General features: G+C 40.9%; 1 protein-coding gene across 4 annotated transcripts in view; it reads left to right on the forward strand.

Annotated features, from left to right (window-relative positions):
- The first annotated feature begins 6,542 nt into the window (after positions 1–6,542).
- Positions 6,543–13,789, forward strand: part of LOC124152768 (BTB/POZ domain-containing protein 6-like) — a 76,700-nt gene continuing 69,453 nt past the window's right edge. For 2 of the 4 annotated variants that reach the window (XM_048389072.1, XM_048389074.1), the window contains exons 1-2: positions 6,543–6,639; positions 9,069–9,344. In XM_048389072.1, the coding sequence (XP_048245029.1) occupies positions 6,581–6,639; positions 9,069–9,344 (335 nt within the window). In that variant the 5' untranslated portion in view covers positions 6,543–6,580. Of the gene's footprint in view, positions 6,640–9,031; positions 9,345–9,766; positions 11,465–13,789 lie in introns of those variants that run through there. The other 2 variants (XM_048389071.1, XM_048389070.1) reach the window with 2 other exon arrangements.

The raw sequence follows: 13,789 nt of genomic DNA on the forward strand, positions 1-13,789 counted from the left end.
AACCTGTCCTTAAGGTCTGTACAGACGTCTGGCATCGAAAAGGAAGACATTTTACCCGTTGGTGATTTCAATGAACATTATGATACGATTGGAAAGAGGTGAAGAAATTGATAAAATTCATTGACCCCGTGGGGTTTATCCAACACGTGAATGAATCCACACAAAAGTCTTTTTAAATGTGCATTGTCGAGATATGACAGTAATGTTGTAGAAGACAATGATCACCATATCTTGAAAATGGCATTCTCGATGTCAAAACAAACAACTCATTTATGCCAAGACATCAACAACAAAAATACTGTGTAATTCACCAAGGGATGTGGATGCTCTATGTCGTTGTATGAAAATACCTTGATACAACTCTTGGATAAACATGCGCCGACTGAAACAAGCCTCAGAGGCGAAATGTTCTCCAATACCCAACCGTTACACTGATAAACAAGTCGTATGCTCGTGTGTGCATGGAGCCAAGTGCGAACTCGTATATTTAGGTTTGAACGCGAGAATGAAAGGTGAGAGCAAGCGGATACATTGTACATTGTGCGAATGTGAGGCAGAAAGTCCTTGTCAATGCAAGGGTATATAAAGAGTTCGCCCCTCAAATCAGTGTGGGTCGTGCACTCGAGGGTGAGAACGCCAGACCACCATTACATGTACATGTTGGGCCAAGATCGGGCGTAAGTAGTTCATATTTAATCTTATTCATGTATAATAGGATTGTTTAGTTTATTAATATGTTCCATGGATAGTAAATTAATAAACTTTGTTGTTGCGTCTTGTGCATATTGTAAATGTAAATAAAGAGTAAAATGGTAACAAAGTGTTTTTGTATTTTTGTGGTAGTAATGGAGTATATATACCCACATATGTATATACCGAATATTTAGACATGTTCTGAATGTTGTGAGTAGTAGTGTTGGACACCCAGCTACTCGGGTACCGTCCTTTCAGTGTAAATGTCATATAGGCGTGACCTTTAGCCCTACCCTGGGAACAAGATGATACACACCAAGACACGTTGCAGGAGACCGTCTGATGGAAGACAGACATGAGCTACCAAGACGTTACTGCGTCCAGTATAGACGTGACTCCTAGGTGTTGTATCAGAGTGCAGTGAGTAAATGCAGTATTCACTGATGCTGTATCTCCACATCCTTCAATATGAACTATTGTCATCAAAGACTATACATTGACTAAGGTCACTCTAACGTGCTCATTGTTTGTCGTGGAAGACAAATTTACAAATGACTATCTATTGTCATCATCATTCATACTGTGTCATGAAAGGCCAGAATTATATGTTGTCATTGGACAATTCCCTTATACATGTCTGTGTAGACATTTGTTTTGTTTTTGATGATGATATTTTGATGTGACATGTGATATCTTTTATACCTGAACCTTTTTGATTGTATTGCGTGTGTATATATATTAGCTTAATATTAGTATTAGCCAGTATTAGTATTAGTTTAGTATTATAGTATTAGTAGTAATATTGTCTGATAATTGGTAAGAAGTTCGTAGGAATTATGTAAATAGTTTTTGTTTTCTCTTATATAATAATAAATTATGTTGTTTTTTTGCTTTGAGGGTTCTGTCATTTATAATTCTCCTAGAGCATATTCTGTGACAAACATATTTAACAGTGGAACACGCTGTGCGACACACATATGAAGCTCCACATTCCGTTGTAAGCTAAATCAAATAACTGATTGTAAGTGATGTTTCATGCGACCTTGTCCTATAAATAACACAGAATTTTGATTGTCTGTAAGCCATTTCACCCGTTGGTGATCCTGGGTTGCAGCAAGACAATGTAGTACCATATCTCAATTATTCTGATCTATTTATCGGCTAAGATAATCTGCTTCCTGATACTAATATCGAGAAATCCACTTGAAATGAAGCTCCACATTGCGTTGTAAGCTAAATCAAATAACTGATTGTAAGTGATGTTTCATGCGACCTTGTCCTATAAATAACACGTCATATTGATTGTCTGTAAGCCATTTCACCCGTTGGTGATCCTGGGTTGCAGTGAGACAATGTAGTACCATATGTACCACATTCAGCTCTCTCCGAGTCGAACTCGAGCTATCTCCCCCTTTGATTACTGTCCATGAGAAGCTACACAGCCCACGTCTACACAATAACCTGCATAGCCACTGTCACTGGCATTGGAATAAACTACTTTCTTGGTACATGCTGTCTGAACAAATGATCTATAAGTATACTGCTTTACATTGTCTGACCAGAACTCATATCTGACAACAGGATCTTCCAGTACCATGTAACTGACATACTAATATCCAAACTTAAGGATCTTATCATTAGTAGAGTGTGCACGGTTGGCCCTGTCGTCTGAGACGCCGCGATTCGCTGTGCAGAGTTGCGTCCCTTGGGCACGCCAGAAACCTATGATTGTAGGTTCGAATCCCGGGTCGCCCCGATTATGTTTCTAGGTTTGTCAGCACCATGCCCGTGCTCGTGGGTTTCACCAAAGTGGTAAACGTCTGAGACCTGCATCACTTCAGGCTTTCCTCTCACATTAAGCTGACACGCTGTGAACAAACTGGAATACTGTTAAAAAGTGGCGTTAAACCCAACTCACTCACTCTTATTATTTGTTGTATTTTAGACCCAAGCACTAATTTCATGGAAATGTACTGACCAACAACAGAAACCACTGATTAGTATCTAACAGGTATGTGCCTACATTTGGAATCAAACAGGTGAAGGGTGGCTTCTTCAACCTTATCCACCTTTCTTGTAGGTACAGTAACTGTCATGGGGGTTGTGTCCACTAGCCACTTCAATACCTGTGACGAAGTCAATAGTGACTTTTCTACTATTGGAACACAACCAGAAAATAACAGAACCTGATGAACATGTCTCATCTTTTGAAGCTCCAGCGCAAATATGGTCTTCCAAGAAAGTAACTATCCCAAGTTTGGCCAAACAAAAGTCGTATTGGATGAGTAGATATGTATGTAATGCTATTCAAGATGAATATCAAAATTTTCAACCAATCACCATGATTGCTACAACACAGCGCTGTTTTCCGATCTTCGTATTTCACACTGCTTTTGTAAACATATTTGTTTGATCTAGAATGATTAAGACATTTTCCAGCCATTAGCTATCAAATCCAACACGCTGTTTGAAGTCAGGTGCACCTATCTGCAGCCTAAATTGTAAGTAACTTTTTTTAGACGGCTTTTTCAATTATTTCTGATCTACATTGTTGGTACTCATAGTAGTCATCAGTAAGCATAGTGGCATTGATTGTACCATCAATAACGTTACTATACTCAACTGACAGATCTTGACATGGCCTATTGGCCGGCTTGACTTGAGGCCCCAATTCCACTCACTGAGATTCCCTGAGGGGCTGTACAGTTGACACATGGACATGTCCACCTAAAATGTGAGAATTTGCCATACGCAAAACATGTTCCTGACCTTTGCCATTTTCCAAGAAAAACCTGACTTGTGATAACATGAATATGCTGCACGGGAGCAGCAGTTAAAGCAGCAAACTGCACGGATCTTGTAACCGTCGCTGATCCACGAGATGACCTACTAGTCGTGTAGAGGGCATGATGAGTACGCTCTTGATGCAGCTCGCACTGGCAATGCGTTATTATCCTCTGAAGCATCAGCTAAATTGTTAGAAATGTAATTTTGTACTGTTTCCCAGATGCCTTCAGATTAACTTCTTTTGTAACAATCCAATTTTGACGTCACAAATCTTCCAATTGATCGCTCTGTTCCAGGACTCTTCATGGAAATTAAATGGAATTGTGTTCCCCTCGCAGAAACAAACAGTCCTTGTCAGGTTTTAATTTCTTAATATCCAAAGAAGCACCAATTTCAGAATTGTGTGACGATTCAAATTGCTTTTTATGTCAATCAAGCTTATTCAAAATGACGTCGATTGTAGCGTCTGTATCCATTGCAACGCCAACTTGCCGTGCTTACTAATAAAGCGAGAGAGAAGAATTCAAATTCACCTTCCTTTTATATGCCCTCCACAACGCCACCTGGTTGGGCACACAGTCCCTTGAATACAGTTGCACACCTCTGGGAGGAAACAAGTTCCATTGTCATATTTCAAATGAAGGAAATAGGATTTCAGAGAAGGTGCAAAAGGCAAACACTGAATGGCTTTCCACTAAAAGGCATTCGAAAATCTTAGCTGGAAATGCATAGACAGATTTGTAACCATTCCAGAAATGCAAAAGCACAAGAAATTGGAAACTCAAAGAATAGGTTGTGTTGCTCAAAGATCAAGCAGCGTTATGGAAAACTAGATGCTCGTTATATTCTTGTACTCTCCGATGGGTGAGAAGAAAACCCAAGTCGGGCAATGTCAAGAAGATGTTGATGAAGTGTTAATATGGCAACCCATAAGCCGGCGTTACCCGATACATCTCACTCAATTTCAAGCTCCTCGAGTGATTTTCAATTCAAAAGAAATTCGTCAAGTGGTTTTGGACTCAATTTGTTTTATTGTGACAGGTTCTGATCCATACAGAGTTCACTTTTAATATTTTAGACATTTTGCTCCCAGCGATTGCCAATGTCATCAGAGCCAAAGCCTGTCAACTGGTACTGTTCCTACATGCTTCAAGACAACTGTTGTAAAACATCCCATTGAGAAGGCAGGTGAGAGCAGCAGTGTGTAAGTGTGTAATCTACCCTTCCTCTTCAATAATTCTCGACAAATGTGTTAAACTCAGGATTACACAACATTTCACCATGGAACTGGACAAAGTGCTTCTCGGCAATTTCAATGACTTACTGACAAAGATCAGTAAAATATATTTCATGGCGTTACATTCCACCTTATTTATAATAGAATATATAGATTAAGCTCAATCGTTATGTACACTACGTTACAAGTGCAGGGAGTAAATCAATGTGAAACCAATTGACATTTCTCTCACATCATTGTTTGTACAACCCTGAGCACATGTGGTAACATCCACCATTCCAATAATTCATGTTGTTCAAGAAGAAAGACCAGAACATGAAGTATATCGACATTCTGTTCCAGAGTAAAGAGAGTGAGTGAGTGAGTATGGTTTCACGCCGCTATTAGCAATATTCCAGCAATATCACGGATGGGGGACACCATAAATGGCATTCACACATTATACCCATGTAAGGGATCGAACCTGGGCCTTCAGAGTGATGAGCCAACGCTTTAACCACTAGGCTACCCCACCGCCCCAAAAAGAACAGTGACCAGTTTAGGGGTTTCTACTTAAATACTGCACAGGGCAGATTCACACGGCTACGTCACAACCTGAAAGAACCATCACGGCCACCTCTACAACTACGGCAATGCCAAAACCAGGATACGACAGTGTGGAGCATTTACGCATTGAAGATTTTCGCAGTAGACGAGCAATTTGAGGTGTCACTTTGACGGACATACAACGTCGGCTGCGATGGAGACAGGTTTGGTATTGTGATGAGTCACATTTTATGTTACACGGCGCGGATGGTAGACATCGTGTTTACAAGCGTCGCGGGGAACGCTATGTATGAAACTGCATACAGGAAGTGGACAGATTGGTGGTAATAGTGCGCTGGGCATCATTTTTGTAACTCAAGTTTGGAAATGTCCTCTACGTGTCTACAATAAAATAAATAAAAGTTAATCTTCTAGGCCAAATTACCTTGTTTTGACTTTGACAGTCCGAGCGGAAATTCCGATTCATATGCAAAAGTTCAAAAAGTTTTTTTCATGGAAGCTGGGGCGTGTGAAATTTGACCCAGAGCAATGTCTTACACGAAAGGTTGTTTTTGAAGTGGAAGACACATTCTACTTTTAATCCTCGCATTTCTGTTTGACAATAGAAATATATTTGTGTTTCTTTGGAGGTGAAATGGTGTATCACGTCATTCAAGATTAGTGCACTTATATTTGCGACGTGTGTGTGTTTGGCTGCGTGCGTGCGTGCGTGCGTGCATGCGTGCGTGCGTGTGTGCGGGCTTGTACTAGTCCGGACTAATGCCGTTTTTCTAGAGCCCGAACCGATCAGTACCTTGTTTTATCCTGAGCGCCGAGTGTCATTTGATTGAGAGAAAAAAGATGTCCCTGCTTCAGACCTTGAAAAAATATATTGCCTGCCACAAAAATTACATTGTTGCAAGGTGTTTTCAGAATTCAAGCTAACTGTTTTAAATATAAAAAAATGATATCTGGGTTTGCAGCTGAAGCTGAAAAGATGTCTTTTCTCAATGCAAAATCTCCAAAAATGTCTATTTCCAAGACTTTGATAACCTTTGCAGCCTCTGTGATTTCTCCAGCTTCACATGGACTTCCAATATCTATTTTTAGAAATATCCACCACTTCTAGACTAGCAGCCTAGTGGCTGGACTACCACACCATCTGTAAACAATAACAATCTCTCAATGTCCAGTAATTGTCTTGTTTCTGTGAGAGGCGTGTACATGATTGACAGAGTTGTCTTTCGCATGATGGCAAGTGAAGGACTCATAAAATATATATAAATATGTGACATGCGGAAGTGTCAAAACGAAACTAAGATTACAGGTATCCAACAGATGAAGAGGCCTTTAAGGTTCTCTCGCTCTCCGTGTTCAAACCATCTGTACCAGACCAGGTAAGGGGTTTCTTTGTTTCTTGTTCAATGCCGCACTCAGTAATATTCCAGCTATATATCGGCGGTCTGTAAATATTCGAGTCTGGACAAGACAATCCAGCTAGTGACATCATGCATATCGATCCACGCAATTGGGATACAATAACATGCATCAACCAAGTCAGGGAGGTTGACCTCCCGATCCCGTTAGTCGCCTGGTAAGGTGTACACTGTTTACACAGCTGCACTGAACGGTGATTTGTCTGGTGTACAGAGAGTGGTGCTATAGACCTGAGTGTATGTATCTGATACATCTGGGGGTTGACACTGTTATTCTTGTTATATTCTAGTATGGATATAACTGTCGGTAGTGCAGGCTATCACACACATTGTAGCACATCTGTCGGCTCTCAAGTCAATAATGAAGTCACTATTTGAGACTAAAATCATGTTGATAGCCGTAATTAACGATGTGTACAAACTCCTCGGCGATAACATCGGTCTGTATTAGTCTTTACAGAGTTGTGTCCCTTTGATTATCTTGGTCAAGTTGTGCAGCTGCCTTCCGTTCAGTGTTATTTATAGAAACTCCGATATAACTTTGATGTTATTGAGTCAAGCTCTCGAACTCCGATGTGTCGAATCCAGGGTGGTAACGAATGTACAGTCTGGTCGTGGCAAACTCAACCGGACTTATCTCCATTTTCATCTGGATATGTCGTATAGTTGTGTTGTCTCGAAATAATTTGTGGGCCCAAGAGTTAAACGTCAGTTCGACTTACCCTGATACTCTGACCAATGTTTACAAGCGCAACCTAAGTCTTGGTTGAATTTGCTTGTGAATGCATAAATGTGGATGTGAAAAACGATTATGTGTATGTTCCTCACTACAGACTTGATATGTACCTTCATGTAACATGCACGGTATGGTACGTGTCTGCTTTAGGTTGTGTGGCCCGGTCGGATGTGTCGAATCCTGGATAATACAAACTATTTATCTCCTCCCCGGAATTGGACATAAGAGGTTTGACTGTAGTTACAGGTTGGTAAATCATTCAAAATGCCACAACCGCCAGTCACAAAACATATGCAAACAAACTAGGGTTGTCTGTTTGCTTGTTGTTTAACGCCGCACTCAGCATTATTCCAAATATGTTAAGGCGGTCTGTAAATGAGTCTGGACCTGACAATCCAGTGTTTAATATGATGAGCATCGATTCACGCAATTTGGATACGATGACATGCAGGAACAAAGTCAGCGAACCTGACCACCCGATCCCATTAGTCGCCTCTTATGACAAGCATGGGGTGCTGAAGACGTATTCTGCCCCCGATCTTCACGGGTAAGGAATGGCTGTAAGGTTTGTTGTCATGTGGTTGTCCCCGATGTGATTGTGAAGCATGACTTTTATGGGCTACCGGATACTTCCAGATTTCGCTCAATATCAAGGGGTCAGTTCACCTCATTTCTAACATTGACCTTCGTATTTGTATGGACCTTTGTCGATGTTAATAAAAACTTGACATCTAACCTGAAAAGTTCAATTTGCCTTTCGACCGAGTTCATGAAGTTGTGAGTGATATATATGCATTTTGTTTTGTTTTTGTTTGATTACTCGGCTATATTGCAGCTATAGTTAGTTGTCTCTCACGACGAGCTGGTGGCAATCTTTATTTTGACCCGGAATTCCCACTGGTCTAACAGTAAAGTTGTATCTTTAATCTTTGGAGGGCTGAGTTATATGGGTTTTAACCATTTATTGAAAGCTGGGCATGTGGATTTGAGAGATTTGATAAACATGTTATCAGGGCTGTACAATTCCTATATATATGCCCCTTATGATAGTGCCATCTACTTTGAATAACATCCTTTTATATCTGGCTTTACCTTCAAGAGAGATTAATTTCATACTGTTCAACCGAATGACATTTCATTGTGAGATACCTAATACAGGTCATACCTCAATATGTGTAAACACATCTCTCTCAGGCTAATGCTACGAAAACAATGTGAGCTATTTGTAAAGAAACAACTTTTGCCCTTAAATGCCTATGTTATTTGGGGCGGTGGTGTAGCCTAGTGGTTAAAGCGTTCGTTAGTCACGCCGAAGATCAGGTTTTCGATTACTCAGATGGGTACAATGTGTGAAGCTTATTTCTGGTGTTACCCTGTCTGGCGCTCGGCATTAAGGGGCTAAAACAAGGACTGGTCGGCTCAGAGTCAATATACTGTGTCTGAGTGGGGTATTCATGTTAAACTGCGGCATGGTATCTCAGTGAGCTAGCACTATAAATCGGCATCAGTCCGGACTAGTACAAGCAGCCACACAAACACACACACGTACATGGACGTCGCTATATAAGTGCAATACTCTTGGACGCGACCTTAAACCAAACTTCACCTCACCTCACCTATAATATGTATGTATTTATGTCTTGTCTGTTCAAAGCTACAAGATGTCAGGTGCGAGCCCCAAATCTGGATATGTCGATAACTGGCAGGGTGGGAAGACTGTCACAGAGTGTAATCTGCGCATGCTCAACACGGAAGACTTAAGTGACGTCACCTTCCGTGTAGGATCTGAGAAACAGGTGGTCCGAGCTCACCGCTACGTTCTCGTCAGTCGCAGCTGTGTCTTCCATGCCATGTTCTGTGGCCCCCTGGCGGAGAAAGGGGAGGTAACCATCCCTGACATTGAGGCAGACATCTTCAAAGAGTTCTTAAGGTGAGAATAATCTAGCGGTAGATTAATTAATACACAAATTAAGATAACACCTTACATATTCTTTATCTGCTTTTATATCAATGTTTCGAAAATGCTGTGAAGGTATTATGTTTGTTATGTTTGATTTCGTACATTCACTAACAGCATGAAGTCAAACTACCCTACATAAAGTGTGTGCTACAGGGTAGTGAGGTTTGTATGTAGTATATATGCTTACCTGGTCTAGCTAGTGAAAAGAAGGACTATAATGTAGTACACCCTCTAATCACTATATACCATAATGGTTGTCCACAACAAGTCGACAAGTAAAAGATATAACTTAATGTTAGTATGCTGCTATGATTTGAATTACGCTGACAAAATAACAAAATAAAAAAGATTCTTTTTATTTTTCCTGTCCTTTTTCTTTCGCGTTACTGTAGATATGTGTACACAGACAAGGCCACTATCAACGCTGAAACAGTCACAGGACTAAAGTACACTTCCAGGAAATATTCTCTGGATGCATTGTATAAACTGTGTGAAACGTTCCTAGAAAAGTCCCTGTCAGAAGACAATGTCTGTCAGATCCTGGAGGAGTGTCATGGTTACGGGGAGCTGGACGTGGAACAGAAGGCCCTTGAGATTCTTACTCAAGGAGGGAAGAAAGTCATCCAATCTCCCGGGTTTGTGAAACTTTGCTCAGATTGTATGAATAAGTTTGTTAGGTCAGATGTTTTATATTTGAAAGAGGAAGACGTATTTGACGCAGTGCTGTCCTGGACAAAGGAAAGATGCCGGGAGGAAGGTGTGAGTGACACGCCTGAGAACATACGGAGACTCCTGGGAGATATGAGGTTTGAGATCCGGTTTACCAGCATCCCCCTGGAGTATCTGGTGAAGGTTGTCGGCCCATCTGGTGTACTGACAGACAGTGAGAGAATGCGAATAACGGACAAAACCATAAACACAACTGTTGACATATCTCCATTCAAACATTCACAGAGAAAAACTATTGGTTGGAAACTGAAGTCATCCTGTAAACGAGTGGCTAGGTTTACGTCTCACAGTTTGTGGGGCTCTAGTTTGAGAAGTGGGATAAGTGCTATCTCCTTCTCACCTAGTCGGAGCATTCTCCTACTGGGGTGTCAGCTGTATGGTGAACACTGGAGAGATGCAGAGTATACACTGACAATAAGAGTGTATGGCGCCAATACCGTGGCGATTGATGAACCTTTCGTGAACACAAAGATGACGCTTCGAGACGAGGGACGGCTAAATGACGTCCTGTTTCCCAGGTTTATTTCTCTCACAGCAGGTGCGACCTATACTCTGTATGTGGACATGGAGGGACCTAAGACCAGCTGTGGTAAAAAAGGAAATGCTACAGTAAAAGTGGATGGGGTACAGTTCACATTTACAGACTCTCGAATGTGCACTACAGACACATCAACAGAGAGAGGACAGATACCTGGTTTGCTGTACAGTCTCCCGCCGCCATAGGCAGTACTGGTGTATCAGGTGTGTTTCGCCGACTGCTATGGCGATGATATATGATAATTTGATATCAAGCAAACCAGATCATCTTCCATATGATCATATTAACAGGTTTAATCCCATTAGATTCCATGTGACTGTCGGTGACATCTAGCCTGAACTCACTGGTGATGTCGACTACGTTACATCTGTGTATTACAGAAGTAAATCAACACAAACCCAATTCCCACTGATACAACATGAGAGGACAAGGAGTTGATTGCTGATATTTGCTTCGAAATAAATGTTCTTAAGATTTGTAGATATAACCCGTATTTTCTTAACTAATTGCATACTGACGTCAACAGTGTACTTTATTGTGCGTGGTTTGATTGATGCCTGAAGCTGTAGTGCAAGTCTGTAATGACGTAATGAAGGGTGAAGGTCGCTTTGGTTTCTCACCGTTTGTAGGGCACGTAAAAACATAAATGCACGTGTGCTTTGTTGTGTGTGTTTTTAATCATACTTCCCCTTGATATTGATCAGGACATTGTGGCTGAACTATGCTGTATCTAAGATGTGGTTTTGAATTCAGTTGACCCGTGAAGATCCAGGGTGGAATAGGTCTTCAGCAACACATGCTTGTCGTAAGAGGCGACTAACGGTTTCGGAAGGTCATGTCATTGTATCCCAATTACGGAATGATGCTCATGATATCAATCACTGGATTTTCTGGTCCAGACCTGATTATTTACAGACAGCCATCATATAGCTATAATACCGGTAAGTGCGGCGTTAAACAAACAAAAATATGTTCAGTGATAGATTACTTCTATTCTCTTCGACAACAAACGTACGGACTGGTTCGTTGAAAGTCATCGTGTTAAATCTATTGCAAGTGTGCTCAGTTTAACAACTACAGTCAATCCGATAAGCAATGTATATATTCCTTATGTTAGACATGAGTTGCAAAAGAGTTTTTTATACCCAATGATCAATTACCCTTTTAATCAGCCCTCTGTTGCTATTCAAGACGAATGTGTACTTGTTTATTATAATCTCGTTAATGTTGCCTATACAGTAAACTACGGTTAAAGCGAACTCAAAGGGACCAAAAATTCTAGTTCGTTATAACCGTAATTCGTTATAAGCATATTTACATCATTTATACAGCAAATGGCAGGGACCTAAAAACCAGTTCGTTATATCCGCCAATTCGTTATAAGCGTGTTCGCTATAGCCGTAGTTTACTGTATATGCATGTATGTGCTCTCTGTATCATTACCATGTCACTTGCTTCATATCGGTGTCAAAGTCTACTGCGAGACATTGCTACAATTGTAATAAAAAAGTTGGTCATCATAAGTTTGTTCTTATGTCTTTATTGTTTTGTTTCTCAGATATTAGCTCAATTCAATAAAGCGCAGATTGCGACCAAAATATGTTCATCTGATGCATTAATGTGTTGCCAAGCTACACGACCTGATGCATCTTGTGCAAAGTCCGTCTATTATCTAGCCATCGTTGCCTAGCTACGCGATATGGTAACATATTTAAAGTACATGGATAGTAGGATTTGTTGCCTACCTAGAAGATCTGGTACATATGAAGGTACATGTAAAGTGCATGGATCATCTAGTCTGTGTTGCCTAGCTACACGATCGGGTGTATGTTATGTAAAGTGCATTAATCATCTAGTCTGTGTTGCCTAGCTACACTATCTGGTCCATGTTATATAAAGTGCATGGATCATCTAGTCTGTGTTGCCAAGCTACACGATCTGGTGCATGTTATATAAAGTGCATGGATCATCTAGACTGTGTTGCTAAGCTACACGATCTGGTTCTTGTTATGTAAAGTGCATTGATCATCTAGTCTGTGTTGCCTAGCTACACGATCTGGTCCATGTTATATAAAGTGCATGTATCATCTAGTCTGTGTTGCCTAGCTACACGATCTGGTGCATGTTTTGTAAAGTGCATGGATCATCTAGTCTGTGTTACAATGAATGTTTTGTGTAAGTGGCCAAAACGGACGTTTAAATGGTATCGACAGCATACGCCCCCAGTGATCCATGCTTGTCACCAGGACGGACTCAATATGGATCGGCGGTCATTTTAACATCCATTATGTTTAAATGGTGCTTGACTTTCTGGCCACTGGGGAAGAGTCTGTGGTAACCTTGGCACATGAACAATGTGAAATACAGTGTCAAGGAAGAGTTGACATTCCATCATCTTTGACTTCGTATTGGCTTTATAGTCTAATACATTTTAACAACCTGGTACCTGTTTAAAATATATTACAATTGTATACCGCTGTTCGCGTACACAAAGCTTCATCCTCCATATTGTACGTTGTGTCGACAATATACGCCCACAGCGACCCATGCTTGTCACCAGGACAGACTCAGTAGGGATCGGGTGGCCACAATGGATGTTTAAATGGTGTCGAAAGTATACGCCCACAGTGACACATGCTTGTCATCAGACTCAAATACCGATCACATTACCCATCATCTCTGACTTCATGTTAGGTTTGGACGTTGGGGTAGCCCAGAGGTTAAAGCATTCGCTTGTCACGCCGAAAACCCGGGTTCGATTCCCCACATGGATACAATGTATCAACCCCATTTCTGGTGTCCCTATTGATGGAATATTTTTAAAAGCGGCGTAAAACCATTCTCATTCACTCACTCATATTAGGTTTATAGTAAATATACAACTATTACATAACTAGCGCCTTATTTAACCACAACATGCTCCAGATCACACAATGTGTGCTTGATGTTAAGACAAATCTCGGCGTCCTGGATCCGAATGCTCATATACACACATACCCAATTGGAGCCACTCATCAAATAAATTAAAGGTATCCACGTGTGGCTCCAACCATGCTCCGATGTGGACCTTCTCCTACTCACAGTGTTTACCTCTAAAGCTAAACATGATTTGGACAGAGTCAGTCTCGATACAAAAACAGCACAAGAT

This window comes from Haliotis rufescens, unplaced genomic scaffold, assembly GCF_023055435.1.
Source record: "Haliotis rufescens isolate VD_foot unplaced genomic scaffold, xgHalRufe1.0.p SCAF_8, whole genome shotgun sequence".
Classification (NCBI taxonomy): Eukaryota; Metazoa; Mollusca; class Gastropoda; order Lepetellida; family Haliotidae; genus Haliotis; species Haliotis rufescens.